The sequence below is a fragment of the Danio rerio genome, chromosome 23, assembly GCF_052040795.2.
Source record: "Danio rerio strain M-AB ecotype USA chromosome 23, GRCz13ab, whole genome shotgun sequence".
Classification (NCBI taxonomy): domain Eukaryota; kingdom Metazoa; phylum Chordata; class Actinopteri; order Cypriniformes; family Danionidae; genus Danio; species Danio rerio.
In genome coordinates this window covers 31,066,116-31,082,376 of record NC_141043.1, presented here as the reverse complement: position 1 = coordinate 31,082,376, position 16,261 = coordinate 31,066,116, and the positions used below count along the sequence as shown (strand labels likewise).

At 35.6% G+C, this 16,261-nt stretch overlaps 1 protein-coding gene across 1 annotated transcript; it reads right to left on the bottom strand.

Moving 5' to 3' along the window:
* Nucleotides 1-318: 318 nt before the first annotated feature.
* On the bottom strand, nt 319-14,379 carry slc26a10 (solute carrier family 26 member 10). Its single transcript, XM_087307294.1, has 18 exons — nt 13,841-14,379; nt 12,450-12,560; nt 12,059-12,216; nt 11,808-11,972; nt 11,579-11,731; nt 11,227-11,309; nt 10,605-10,752; nt 10,392-10,505; nt 10,108-10,185; nt 8,950-9,045; nt 8,734-8,840; nt 5,956-6,025; nt 4,225-4,404; nt 2,745-2,799; nt 2,573-2,661; nt 2,439-2,493; nt 1,283-1,389; nt 319-1,205 (listed from the first exon to the last, which is right to left on the bottom strand). The coding sequence occupies exons 1-18, from the start codon at nt 14,103-14,105 to the stop codon at nt 1,167-1,169; spliced, it is 2,073 nt and encodes a 690-aa protein (XP_087163420.1). The 5' UTR covers nt 14,106-14,379; the 3' UTR covers nt 319-1,166.
* Between the last annotated feature and the right edge of the window lie 1,882 nt (nt 14,380-16,261).

Here is a 16,261-nt window from a genome sequence, read left to right as displayed (position 1 = left end):
GAAGACAGGGCGGAACTTATTGAGTAGCCACTCCCCTTATCTTCAATACAATAGCGTTTAATATACATTCTTCTCCATATACCTTATAATTCCTATAGCACCGTGTCTGCCATTAAACACACAGTAATTATATAAATAACTGACCACAGCAGTATTTTGTAGATTCTAAAGAGCATTTTAATATAGAGCATTTAATGTAGGCCTAGATTGATCTCATCAAAAAAGTTACAGCAAATTGGCAGAAGTGTATTTTCAATCATCTAAACGTGAACTTTGTCACTGATTTGCAGTACACTAGTCCACACATTTCACAGGGAGTTCTCACAGCTGACACATTTGTTGTGTGTTTATTTGGTTATTGAAAGGAAAAAGTGCAGCACATATTTGTTTGTCTAAACTGTGTTTCCAGCAGAGTGGACAGTTTCTTGATTTCTTTACCAGTACATTGTTAAAAGGTATTTTACACTTCTACAAAATAATGAAAATGAGGCATGAGTATATCAGGACACTGAATCATGTTCAGTCTCTTCTATATTACGTACAGGTATGCTTATGTACAACTGCGAGCACAAGCATTGACAGCCACTGGTGTTCATGAATAACAATGGTTTCTGATCGGTAAACCCTTTAAGGACAGTTTACATGGAAATGTCAGTGGCACTTGCAGGAAAGTGGAGAAATCAAGGGAGGGAAGCAGAAATACACAAAGAGCTGCATTGCAACCTGTCACTGAGCAGGAAGCCAAACAGTACACCAAACTCATACAGACATTCAGACTTTTGCATCCCATATTTTGTTTGCCATCAAGGTATAGTTTTCTATCGTTGGCCTGAATCTTATTGGTTTGGCAGTATTCTTAGCAGTGCATTGTAAAAGAGATTAGAACACCTCTTCATAAATTAAACAAAAATCAATCACATTATCTGTCATTCATTGGAATTAAATCAATGTTTCACACCAAACATTTGTCATGGTGTGAAAATAATTTAGCCACTGCAGCTCTATACTTCTGTTTGACACCATAAGGTGCCCTGACAAACTCATCACGGCATATAGAGGCAAAATAAATGTTCCTTCTGACACACTTGCAGTCAAACGCTGGTTCTTCAGTTCCTGCTTCGAGTCTCAGTCCAAATAAATCTTGAATTATGGTTGTTTCAAATAAATCACACCCACACCATTGTGTTGGTCTCTGGAGGTTTCTCCTGTCAAACCAAATGATGAAGTGTTAATGGAATTTTTTTTTGCTGTAACAGAGTATGTTTGTGAAATGGCATCTTACTCTCTGCTGTTGGATGTAGACCACGGCATCATGGATTGTTACAAAGATATGCTGAGGATTCATGTAGTTCATCAGCCCGCTGGATGTGAGAATCTTTAGTACGCTCTCTATAGATGACAGAAAATATTGCTTAACATATTATTTGAAAAGTTTGTGCAGGTATATGGTTGAAAACTATTATCCCTCCTGTGGATTTTTTAAAAATATTTTCCAAATTATGTTTAACAGAGAAAGGATTTTTATAACAGTATTTTCTATAATATTTTTTCTTCTGGAGAAAGTCTGATTTGTTTTATTTTGGCTAGGATAAAAGCATTTTTAAAAACCATATTAAGGTTTAAATGTTTTTTTTATTTTATTTTAAAGATTTATAAACATTATAATATACAATATTCTTATATTAATAATCATTTTAACTATTAATAGCCCTCTTAAGCATTTTTTTCACTGATTGTCAACAGAACACACCACTGTTATAAACTGACTTGTCTAATTACCCTCACTTGCCTAATTAACCTAGATAAGTCTTTAAATTGCCCTTTAACCTCTTGAAGTTAAGTGCTATTTTGGGGTTTCCGCTTGGATTTTGCCTACCCAAATTTTTTTGTAAACTCAAATTTGAAAGTGCACCTTTTTAGGTTCTGTGTAGTCTATTGCTGTAATAGTTTTGGTGATTTCTGAACCATGTCAGTAATCATAGGAAAAAAGAATTATGTCTCGATCAAAATTTATGCAAAAGTTATCCTATTTCAAATGATTAGAGAACGGAACTACTTATGGGGATATTGGGCCAGTACAGACCTTTCAAATTGAATAAATATGGAAGTAAATGACGTCCCATGATTTTATATCAAATTCACTTTAATGTGTGATAGGACTAAAGAGTGACCATGAACTAATATTTTCTCAATTCAAACAAGTAGCGACTTTGACCAGGAAACAGTATATCATAAGTCCAGACTAAGCAAGCGGATGCTAGAATCTTGAAAAATATTTAGTACAATTATCAAGGCAAAGATAAAAGAAATCAGCTATTAAAACTAATATGTTTAGAAATGTGTTAAAAGAAGTCTTCTTTCTGTTGAAAAGAATTTAGGGGAAAAAATAAACAGGCGGGCTAATCATTCTGACTTCAACTGTATCTGTGAAAACTAACCATTGCAGTTAGCCAGGTATATCCGTACCCCAATCTTCTGGCACTCCATGCACATCTGTGGCAGGATAAATGTATGTCATTATTTTTGATAATACCAAATGGTGTCAAAATAATATCCTTAAAGCCCAGCTCACTTGTATAAATAACCGAGCTCCTGCGATATCCACAAAAATGACGCTGCTGCAGTCTATCAGCACAGCCTGGACTTCACCTTCAGCCATCTCTACAAGTGATAAATATGCGATACATTTGAAATAAAAACTTTTCTTTAACCATTTGTTTATTCCACCAGAAGTGGCAACACACCTGATGTGAACAAGTCATTCTTTGAAGAAAATGAACTGTCTGCAACTCCTTGCTCCTTGGAAAAAACAAAACAGTAATGCAGTCAGAAATTGTCCTTCAATAATCCATTATTTTGTTCAAACACATATCAGTTTAATACAGGACTGATTACAGTAAAAGCAAAGGCATTTAGAGGTTATGAAGGGATGGTCATTGTAATGTTAAATATACAGTGCTAAAAATTATTTGGTTACACTTTAAAAATAAAGGTCCAAGAGTTATTAGTAATCAAGTAATTTGCCTTAATCTGAATGAGACAATAATATGATTAAGGTGTTTACATGAGTTGCTTTTTGAATGTTCCTTTCATGATCCCATTTTACATTTTAAAGCACATAATTCGATTAACATCATTGCGTCACATCGCTATCCACATTTTCTCCGGAGTTTCCTGCAATTTTAGGTGTTTTATTTTTAATTTGTCGACTTTAACTGCAGTTTGGCACTTTCACTTTCATTCAGGAACATTCCATTCATGCCCCTGTGACAAACGAAACATTGGATGAGAGTATGAACTGCTGGAGGAGTGTTGTTTAAAAAGAGGAATTATTTGGTAATAATTTGTTTAAGGTGTTTATATGTCTGTACTGCACTTCAATAATTCGACTAAAGTCGACATACTCTACATGTCTTAATCCAGTTTCTGTTTGCCTTAATTATGACTTTAGTGGATTAATGTAATCAAAAATCACTGTTTACATGGTCGACTCTTAATCAGAGTATTGTCTAGACTTAATCGAATTAAAATCGGACTATTGGTTTCTATGTAAACGTACTCATTAAGGCACTTATTAACCATAATTCAACATGTACTGTTGCATTATTAAAATTCAAACATGTGCTTGTTACATTAATTTATGCACTGTGAGTTAACAAGAACTCAAAATGAATGATTTATTTTACTACCTAACATTAACAATGAATAAAAACTAAAATAGATGTGCTGTTCATTCCTCTTAGCAAATACCTTCAACAACTACACTGTAAAAAGCAAATAGGATACATTACTTTACTAGTTACGTTAAACCTGTTGGCATAGAAACAACAAGTTGACTTTACTTAAAGTGGGTAAACCTACAGTAAATTAGAACTGTTATGTTTACTTAAACAATTATTCTTTACAATTGTACACAGTTTTTTGACTTAATTTTAAGGCAACAAGTTTACTCACTTTTTAAAGTAAAGTCAACTAATCACTTTTTTAAATGTAACATTATTTTTTTTTTTCAATTGTTACCAAATATTCTAAATGCAAAATAATAATTTAATGAATTATGACAATGTTGGGTATAATCAGAATAAGGCACAATTTTAAATGATCTGAGATTCTCTATTAGCTTAATTAAATATAAAATACCAGTGGACCTTTTAGGATGAATAAAGAAAATCAATTAGAAAAAATCTCAAACTTGAAGAGCACATTACATCTGGATCATCTTACTACAGTGCTAATGGCCTCTCTTTCCCTCTTCTCAATAGCCTTCAGGGCTTTTTCTCGACTGCGTATCCTCTCAGGGGTGAGTCCCAGTAGCTGAGCCATATCCGCCTTGAAAAAGCTACGGTTGCCATAATAGATGGGCCCATTGTAGGTCAGGATCTTCACACCGGGCACTTCATAGCACTATGGAAAAGAGACAGAGGGTCATCAGTTAATCAACAGAAATAGGATAAAATTGATATTTTCTTCCCTAGTGGAAAGTATATCTGAGTGAAAAAGCTATCCTTGAATAGGAAAATTTATTTCAGTAGAGATTAATCCATAGGGAAATGAAACATTGGGGTTTAGTGACAGTTTGTCCCACCTTTACGCTGGTAAACACGTCACTAGAGAAAAGATGTCATTGCTAGAGGGAGTCATTATGATTGAAGTATTTATAGTAAACACTGCAATACAAGAACTGCGCTGATATTTGGTGACAGCTTTGTATGTGGCAAAAAAGAAGAAGAAGAAAAAAAAACGAATCGCCTCAAGTATTTCAAAACCTTTATGAGGGTGATGGCGTGGATTTTCTGATGTATGCTCCAGGAAGGAGTAACACATATCCTTTCTTATGTCTTTGATATTATAAATAAATTTGAATGTTTAAGAGGCTAGAATATATGATGACCTCAGTGGAGTGGTGTCCAAACTCGGTCCTGGAGGGCCAGTGTCCTGAAGAGTTTAGCTCCAATCCTAATCAAACACACCTGTACCAGCTAATCAAGCTCGCAGTAGATATACTAGAAACTTCCTGCAGATGTTTTGACACAAGTTGGAGCTAAATTCAGCAGGACACAGGCACTAGTTTGGACATGCCTGCCTCAGTGTCATCCCACTTCAGAGTAAAACTGGAATAATATGTGTGAGATAGCTTTTCTCTATGCCAAATGATTTGTTTCCTCAGGATCTACCCAGCCAGGTCAGAGGTCGTGGAGACCTCTTGAGTGAAATTGGACTCTTAAAGAATTGGAAACAACCGTTTCCTGAGTTATTTGCCGTGTTATGTGTTAAATATTTTAAAGTTAATTTCTTTTTGTATGTAATCTGCCTGTATGGATGTAGATTGTACCAGTTTTTAACCAGCTTTGATAACACGGGTAAGACTACACTCAGCCTTGGAAAAGAAATAGATTGCACTTTAAATGTGTGTGTTTTTTATTCCTTTGTGGACCATTTCACAGGTCTGGCATCAGCTCTGAACAGTCTAGTGGCTGTGTGACGTTTGTAAGCTTGAGATATTCAGATATCGTTTAGAATTGTATGTATACACACACATGGAAATTTTCTTACTCTATCTGTGTTTTAACCAATGAGATTATGTGAGAGTATAATTGCGAGTGTTAAAGCTGTTGAAACTGCAAACTATTTCAGCAAACTTTCTTTTTAATTGAATCTCTGACTCTGGCTCTTCTATGGAAGCCGATAGCCTTTGACTTGCATAGTAGGATGTCAATGTCAACTATGGATGTCAATGGCAATCAGTTTTTCAAAATATCTGCTTTCAACAGAAAAAAGAAACTTAAAATAGTTTTTTGAAAAAGTGGAGGGTGAGTAAATGATAACAGATCTTTCAATAAGACAGATATAGCTGAGCAGAGGTTTCCAAACGCACAAGGTCCAGTTCTAATCATAGTAAATGACATTACGTGTGGCAATAAGAAAAGAAAGTTAATATGATAATTGTTGACTCACTTTATTATGGTTGTTGATGGATCTGTAGATCTCCGTGTTGGCAGCTCTTCCTAACACAGAGCAGCTGGCCCTGAAAACAGAAAGTTTACTATGAGTTCAGGGACATCTTTTTGTCTCAACTTTATCTTCCCTTTTCCTTAAATGTGAATTTCAGATCCGCCAGGAGAGGAAGGTTGTTTTGGAACACGAGGGTCTGTAAGGGATACTGGTTCGCTGTTTTTATACAGCCCCTGAGCTTTGGAACGCATAATTAAAGGATATAGTAAACACGATTATTAAAGCAGATAAATACACAAATCTAATTAGGTAGTTTCAATCTCAATTATATTATGTGCTCAATGTCTTGTTTCACTGGGGCTGCTCCAGTTGGATTGATAATATCGTTATATCCATCATCCACATGCTCTATTTCAGTGGTTCCCAGTTTTTTTCTCCCAGAGGATGCCTTTTTTAAATGTTTTTGTTTCATAAACCTTCTTAAAGGAAATCACATATGGTTTACCCTGCATTCACAGAAAAAATATTATCAAGGTAAACTGCAAGTCAATTCATTTTAATAAGATACCTGTGCATCCATTCAACCATACTAAACTTTGATTTTTATTTACTTTTATTTACAAGTTTAACAATGCACATTAGAAATATAAAAATAAAAGAATTTATATATGCTTCAATAGATACATATACCTTCATATCATATACATATACAAAAATATATACAGTTGAAGTCAGAATTATTAGCCCCCCTTTGATTTTTTATTCTTTTTTAAATATTTCCAAAACAATGTTTAACAGAGCAAGAAAAGTTTTACAGTATGTCTGATAATATTTTTTCTTCTGGAGAAAGTCTCAGTTGTTGTATTTCGACTAAAATAAAAGCAGTTTTTAATTTTTTAAAAAACATTTTAAGGACAAAATTATTAGCTTTTAAGCTATATATATTTTTTGATAGTCTACAGAACAAACCATCATTATACAATGACTTGCCTAATTACCCTAACCTGCCTAGTTAACCTAATTAACCTAATTAAGCCTTTAAATGTCACTTTAAGCTGTATTGAAGTGTCTTGAAAAACATTTAGTAACGTTTTATTTACAGTCATCATGGCAAAGATAAAATAAATCAGTTATTAGAAATGAGTTAATAAAACTATTATGTTTAGAAATGTGTTGAAACAAATCTCTCCGTTAAATAAAAATTGAGAGAAAAAAATAAACGGTGGCTAATAATTCAGGGGGGGAAATATATATATGCACACTCACCAGCCACTTTTTTAGATACACCTGTCCAACTGTTCGTTAATGCAAATTTCTAATCAGCCAATCACATGGCAGCAACTCAATGCATTTAGGCATGCAGACATGTTCAAGACGATCTGCTGCAGTTCAAACCGAGCATCAGAATGAGGAAGAAAGGGGATGTAAGAGACTTTGAATGTGACATTGGTTGTTGCTGCCAGACAGGCTGGTCTGAGTATTTCAGAAACTGCTCATCTACTGAGATTTTCATGCACAACAATCACTAGGGTTTACGGAGAATGGTTCGAAAAAAAAGAAAATATGCAGTGAGCAGCAGTTTTGTGGATGCAAATGCCTTGTTGATGCCAGAGGTCAGAAGGTAATGGCCAGACTGGTTCAAGCTGATAGAAAGGCAACAGTAACTTAAATAACCACTTGTTACAACCGAGGTGTGCAGAAGAGCATCTCTGAACGCACAACATGTCCAACCTTGAGGTGGATATTACAGCAGCAGAAGACCACAACGGGTACCACTCCTGTCAGCTAAGAATAGAAAACTGAGGCTACAATTCACACAGGCTCACCAAAATTGGACAATGCAAGATTGGAAAAACATTGCCTTGTCTGATGAGTCTCCATTTCTGCTGCAACATTCTGATGGTAGGGTCAGAGTTTGACATCAACAACATGAACGCATGGATCCATTCTGCCTTGTATCAACGGTTCAGGCTGGTGCTTATAGTGTAATGGTGTGGGGGATCTTTCTTTGGCACACTTCGAGCCCATTAGTACCAATTCAGCATTGTGTCAACGCCACAGCCAAGAATTGTTGCTGACCGTGTCCATCTTTTTATGACCACAGTGTACCCATCTTCTAATGGCTACCTCCAGCAGGATAACGCGCCATGTCATGAAGTGTGAATCATCTCAGACTGGTTTCTTGAACATGACAATGAGTTCTCAAATGGCCTCCACAGTCACCAGACTCAGTCCAATAGAGCACCTTCGGGATGAATGTGCAGCCGACAAATCTGCAGCAACTGCGTGATGCTATGTCAATATGGACCAAAATTTCCAGTACCCTGTCGAATCTATGCAACAAATTATTAAGGCAGTCCTGAAGGCAAAAGGGGGTCCAGCCAGGTACTAGTAATATGTACCTAATAAAGTGGCCGGTGAGTGTATATACACACACACATCTCATGTATAACAACAAAGCCAATCATGTAAGGTTATCATTTCTGTGACAATTATAGTTACAGTAAATAAATTTACAATTTATTTTATTGTTTGCCATACAACCTTTTTGCTAAATGCTTATAATTTCTTGACAGGTGTAGAGCCGCATTAAGGTTTAGCCGCTAATACTTAAATCATAATCATTTATTTTAAAATGAAGCATGTTTGGTGACTGCTAAGAAACCTAGTGATCCTTAATAGGCCAGTCGATCACATGCTCTACATTACATCAACCATATAAAAAGACCAAATGGAAATTGCCAAATTTAATCCAATAGAAAGGAGTTATCCATACAATACCTCTGTGTGCGACAGACGACTGTCATCATGGAAAAGACCATCCCAATGGCCAACCCCAGGTCTACATTCAGCACAACTACAGACAGCCAGGTCACAAGCCACACCATCTGCTCAGATGTACACAAGAACTGATATCACTCAGCTGAACACAATGTCATTTAAGAAATTAAAGATATTTAGCATTTGCTTGTGGAACGAGAGATTGTAAAAACCTACAAAGTCAATTTTGCTAATTCTCCATAGTTCAGGGAGATCCTGAAACTGTAGGAACATCTGTCTCAGGCTGGTCACATTTATACATGCCAGCACTGCCTAGGTGGAGAGATGAGAGAGGTTGTTGGTTAATAATTCAAAGAGCATGAAATCAAAATCTACCCTTTGTGATTGGTTAGTAAATGTTTACAACCCATAAATCCATATTTACATGAATGAATTCATCAATCAGCAGACACTTACATCCAAAGTAACTTAAAGTGCTCCATTATACTATTTCAAAAGCCCCTAAGTTTGTTTCTGCAGTTTCACACATTAGGTTTATATCCATCCAAGATCATAAAACACTTTTTATTTTCTAATATACACTACAGCAGGGGTGTCAAACTCAATTCCTGGAGGGACGAAGCCCTGCACAGTTTAGTTCCAACCCTGCTCCAACACACTTACCTGTAGGTTTTAAACAAGACTGAAGGACTCAATTAGTTTGATCAGGTGTGTTTAATTAGGGTTGGAACTAAACTGTGCAGAGCTGCGGCCCTTTTGGAACTGAGTTTGACACCTGTGCACTACAGCATCTATTTTCCCCCACAGTGTCTTAAACAGTTCAAGAATCCAGTCTTTCTAAAGCCTTCTTTTCTTGATTTTTTTTTTATTTGATTTGGTATAAGATCTGGAGGCTTCCTCATCACTTGTTAACAATGATAGAAACAGTAACAATGGATTTCATTTTACAGTATCAATTCAAGCTCAAGTTCTTCTTTTTTTGGAAATACATGCAATGTGGATTTGTTTTCACTGTGCAAAAACAACACAAACCAAACTAGTGTCTGAGGATTAAAAACAGACATTGTTTGTGAGCAGCCAATAAAGACCATAAACTGGCATAATACAAATGTGTTACAAACTTCTGTAGGTTTGTGCAGGAAGTAATACTGGAATTACTGGTGACTTGTTCCAGGCCGTTTAAAATCTGTGATTTAGTTTCAGTCAAAACAACTCATACATCGTTCACTGTCATCTGTGAAAATTTGCAGATCTTTTACATTCACAAACAACATTAAATGAAAGATAAAATACGAAATGGAGAACTTGTAGGGGAAAAATATTACATAGCTCTGAGTCCTATTGTAGATATCTCAATAGTAAAGTGACTCTTACCTTGGGTAAAAAGTAAAACAGAGGTCCTATCAGCAGAAGTACAATAAGAACAACCAGACTTGTGAATAGTCCTGCAAGCTGTTCAAGTACAGAAAAAGCCTTATTAAATCCTAACTATGTTAAAAAAAAAATCAGACAAAATTTGTACAGAAAATTGTTTTCATATATTTATCAGTGAATATACTGTGAAAAAAGCTCATTGCATTATCTTAATATTACATTTTCATTGTAGAACTGCTTCATTTTGCAGCATGGGCTAAGTGGTTGAACAAGCACACCAGTACCTGCGTGTGACCTCCAGCACTCTCTAGTATGTTTGTAGTGGCCAGTGTAGCTGAATTGGGGAAGCAAGTGAACAGAGATGACACAGTGTTGGAGATCCCATGTGCTAGAAGCTCCTACAATAAAATTAATATAGTCTTAGGATGGCACATTTACAATGAAAATCACCTGCCTTTATACGTTTTATAACCTCAATTAATTAATATGATATAAACCTGATTTGGATCGATGGAGTATCCATGCTTATCAGCATATATCATGGCTAGAGATACAGACACAGCATAGGCGACGAGTGTGATAGCTACTGTGTCACCAGCAATTTCTGGAACTGTCTCTAATGCAGGCAGTCGTGGTTCTGGAAAACTGAAAATTAGTAAACATTTCACTTTAAATTATAGTTAAATTGCAGTTTATATACATTTTAAATTTGCATTAAATATATTTGAATATATACACACATATTATTTCAAACCTGCCAGTAAAGACTTCCAAATCAGCATATAAGAATGACTTGTGTGACATTGAAAAATGAAGTATGCTACAATAATTAGCTTTTTAAAAACAGGAAAAAACATTTTTTTAAATGAATTTACCGGGAAATATTTTAAAAATACATTAAATATATATATATATATATATATATATATATATATATATATATATATATATATATATATATATATATATATATATATATTAATTAAATTTACAAGGTTGCATTCTTTGATCAAATAAATGTAGTATGAAAGGTTTCCTTCTTTTTGAACAGTTACATATTCGATACTGCTAGTATTTATGACTATCATGAATAATGCATCACATATAAGAATATATTACCCTGCAGGAATATGTCCTACAATCTGTATGTCATACTTGGAATCCAGAGAAAAGGCATATGTGATTCCTGTTGCAATTATTACCTGCAAGAGCCACAATAAAAACATGTTTTTCAGAATGCAGGCAACAAAAAAAAGAATAGAAAAGAGGGTTGATGAAACTCTCATTACAGCGAATAAACTGACTGGTATGGCAAATATTTGTACAAAAGTTCAGTTGCTTTATTTACTGTATGTCTCACATGGCATGACAGAAAGTGGAAAGAAAAGAAACCCAAAGATAAGTAAATGTTTTGACTGCTCCACGTGCTTTCTAAACCGTCTCAAATGTCTGTTTTGAAGTGCAAACTCACAGTGATAATCTCCACAGGGATTGGAGTCCGCAGACGCTCCCGAAAGCGGGAATTGACCTCTTTAACAGGCACCAGAACAGCCAGGCAGAGCAGTGAGATCACCAGCTCAGCCAAATTAGTGTGGGGCACGTTTTCCATCACTGAAGCCAACGTCTGTAGGTTTAATTAGAACTTTTGATTAATTTGTGCTCAGTTATACTCAGTGATCCTGAAAAAAGCAAATTCTGACCTTAAAAAGAGAAAAGGCACCAGCATATCGGGGTAACCGTAATCCCAACATGCTTTGCAGCTGTGAGACAGTCACGTGGAAGGCGGCTGCACTTGTGAACGCCTTAACAATTGGTTCTGAGAGATATGTAGAAAGGAAACCCAACTGGAGTCCACACATACAGAGCTAGGACAATAAAAACATGCAGCATACTCTTTTAATTCAACTTAAATCTATAGATGTCTGTTTTACATAGAGGAGATGTGTTTTACCATCATTATGCCTGAGAGAAAGGCTACGGCTGATGCCACTCCAATCCTCTGGGCCTCAAACTCTGCAGCCTCTGGGCTACTGCTATTCAGTGCGAGTGGGATGGGGACCAGCTGCTCCACAACTGAGCCAGTCATCAGACTCAACACAGCAAAGGTACCTGCAGAGGCCAAAGCCATGAATAATAACATTTCATTTTCTTAATTGAGCATTACAACTACATTAACTTATTATACTGGGACACTACAAAAGTGACAGGTGTTTGGTTATGCAAACATGTCAGGATGATTAAACAAATTTGTGGAAAATCTGACATTTTTATATTTAAATAAACCACATAAATGTTTTTTACAGTGCAAAAATCTGGTAAATTATTGTTAGATATTTTTTTACCTGTGGAAACATGATGACCAGTGCCAAAAAGCATATAAAGGACCACTGGGAAAAAAGATGTGTAAAGCCCATAGACAGGAGCCACTGATGTCAACAAAGCAAACGCCATCCCTTGAAGTAAAAAGTGACAACATTTCTTATGTTTATGTACTTTTCTGATGTTTATAGACTTTATATACATTTCATTGACTCTCAAAAAATGTATTTTGCTGCTTGTTCAAACTACGCATTTAGAATGAGCTGAAACGAGTTGAGTTTTTGGGGGGCAATTTAATTGTTTTACATTCAATCTATTTGAATTTGAGCCACGCATTTTTTACAGTGCTTTTCAATAATATAAGCCTGAAATATTTGTATTTCCTTGATTTTAGTGACATTTTAAACAGCAATTTGTGCTGTATAAGTTTGTCGGATGGTTATCAATACCACACTTTTTGATGCAACAAAAATACTTCCTAAATTTTTATAAGTTTGCTTATTTGCAGTGCTTATCATTACTATTTTTTGTTAACAAAAATGTATTTTTATTCACAAATGTGCATTTAAACAGGTTATTAGTTTCATATCTAATGTATTTCAATTAGAATGTTAGAAATCTGAAAAAAATACTTATTTTTTAAATACAAATTTATTATCATCCATCATAAAAAACAAATAAAGAAAATAAAATTGGCAATCTATCAAAACTTGTTTTAAATTGAAAACTGTATATATATATATATATATATATATATATATATATATATATATATATATATATATATATTTTTTTTTTTTTTTTTTTTTTAATTGGTTATTCTTCTTAAAGTCTTCTTCAGTTGGGTATTTTCACAATTTATGATGGTATACTGTCAAAAATGGGACAAATGAGCTCATATTGGAGCTAAACTCTGGACCTTGTCAGCAGGGGGCTGGGTCTTTCAAACTACCCGAGCCCCCCGCTGGCTACCGGCCTGGTGAAATTATCAATTTCAGAATAATTTTCACATTTCAATAATAATCTCAATCCTAACTAAAAGCCTGACCCATGTTCATAACGCCAAATGCAATCAATCGCACATTTTCACCGTTCTATTGGGTGTTTTAAAATAGACCTCACAATATACACACTATTTTTAATGCAAAGGCGGATTTCTGTAACTTAAATGTGCAAAATATGAACACACACACGCGTGTATATGTAATATAAATTTTCATAAGAAATATTTAAAGGTTTAATGTTACATTAATACAAATACTAATCGATTTAAGTTTCTCTCATCTTTCTGGTCGTTGAATATCAAAACAAATGTGTTCATCCTAAATATGGTATTTAGCCAACCATATCCTCTTCGCACCTCAACTTTAGGCGACGTCATAAGTAAGAAAAATGAATCAACTTTATTTTTTACCTTGGGGAATGTGTACTATTCCAACAGTCAGTCCGGCTATGATATCTCCTAAGAGCCATTTTCTGAGCTTGTACTTTGGCAGCCAGCTGCACACGGGCAGTCTCTTGTGAAGCAGGTGAACGCACTCCACCTGCGAGCAGCTGCATCTCTGCGCCAGCCGGTCCCGGAGCCGCTCTCTCCCGCCAGACTGGTCTTCCGTACCGTACGTCTGTCGGAACCGATCCTCAGTGTATATGTTTCTGTAAATAGCCACCGACGCGCTCATGTTGTCCTAAAGTGTTCTTCACAGAGCAAGGTAAATAATCGGCAAAGTTAAACTGATCCAAACTTCTGCCCAGCCCCTAATTTATAGTAGGAGTCGCTAAAATTTGACATCAGGAACAATTGCATTTTCCTGTCAAGTGCTGGAACCAATTGAGCATGAGGGTCTTTTTTTCAGTAAAGCATCCAGCTTTTATGGAACAGGCTTTGTGTTATTACAAACCTTATTGTTAAATGCCCTGTACGTCTTCCAGGTCCTACTGCTAAAGGCTTTCTCTAAAACAATGACATGAAGGCTCTCATCTTTAACACCACAGCCCTGCTCTCAATCCCTCCTTCTCATCATGGCCCAATACTCTTTAAACAAGATCCTTTCTTCATCGATATGAAATGGCGTATAGAAAGTGTACAATGTAAAGCTCTGTGCAACATCCACATTGGGATCAAAGTTCTATTGTTTACATATTGAAGGTGAAACCTCAAACCACAACTATTGCTGATTAGAGGTCATTTCCGAGAAGGGGTCAATTTCTCCTTTCCTTTGGTGTCTTCGTAGGCTTTGGGAACCAAAGCTGCCTTATGAAGTGAAATCATATATGTTTCTTTGCATCGCTGATCAAACAGCAACAGGTCTCTGGTGAGTTTAGCGTTTAGTCAGTAATCACTATGTCCAAAATTGTAGTTCAAGGGTTTGTTTAACCCAAAATGAAAATTGTGTGGTCATTTATATATATATATATAGCTTGCATTTATTTACCTTCGTGTTGTTCCATAAGAAAATTGTTCTTATTTAGCACAAATCTGCATATCAGTTTAATCCAAGTCTTCTGAAGAGAAATGATCGCCTCACGTGATGCTTTTTTAAGCTTAATATATCAAGGAAGCTCAATCTTGCTTGCTAGATGCGCAAAAAACCAATACTGTTTGTTCTGCAGCAAACATGATTTTATGCAAGAACCAATCAAGTTCATTCTTGCATGATACATGGCACATTTGAGCTTCTAAGACTGGTGTCAAACTCAATTCCTGGAGGGTCGCAGCCCTGTATAGTTTAGTTGCAACCCTGCTGCAAAGCACTTACCTCCAGGTCTCAAACAAGCCTTTTATCAGGTGTGTTAAATTAGGGTTCCCATCAGGCATAGAACGTCAACATGATGTCAGATTAACATTGTACCCCAACATCATAGGATGTTGCATTCTAATTCAGAAATGAAAATCAGGTCGACATCAGAACCCAACGTGAGGTTAATGTTAAGACAGACACTGCATTTTGGTTACTATCTACAACCTAAAAACAACATATGAAGTTGTGTGGACGTTATAATGTCTATCAAACATTGGATTTTGGTTGCCATACCTGATGAATAAATGTTAGTATTTAATGTCCATATGACGTTGGTTTAGGATGTTGGCTCGATGTTGGATTTTGGTCATTTCACGTCATCATTGGACATCAAAATAACATTGTCCCTAAACGCTGGTGACCTAAATCTAACCTAATTATAACGTCTCATAACATTGTGTCTCTGCTTGGTTAGAAATAAACTGTGCAGAACTGCGGGCCTCCAGGAGTTTTACACCTGTATTCTAAGAGAACCAATGAGGTTTGTAGTGTTTACTGTTTTTTAGGCTAAAAGATGAAACCATTTTGAAAGATGTAAGAAACACAGTGACTGCTAGCCAGTTTTTGAGGAAAACCAACACAACCTCATGGCAATTCGTAATTTTTTCATTTAGTGGCTAATTCGTATGAATTCGTACGGTCTAATTTGTACAATTTAGTACGATTTGCTCATCCCCCAATGACGGTTGGGGTTAGGGGTGGGGTTAGGTGCCATGCCTCCTTTTTAAAATCGTACCATTTCGTACGACTGAACTCATACGAATTCGTACGAATTAGCCACTAAACTGGCAAAACGTAAAATACTTACGTTTTCTCGTGAGATCAGGCTGGGAAAACATGACACAGCGGGGTTAGTTGTAACTGGGTGTTACAATTAAGCCACACACTGTTGGACAGCAATTAAACAAACACAATTTTTAAGTTTTGAGTGTAATGTTGAGAACTTTTTAAATAAAAATGTTTTTTTATATTGTTTTAATAGAAAAAAATATTTTATTGCTAATAATTTACATAAATGCATTGTATAATAATGCATA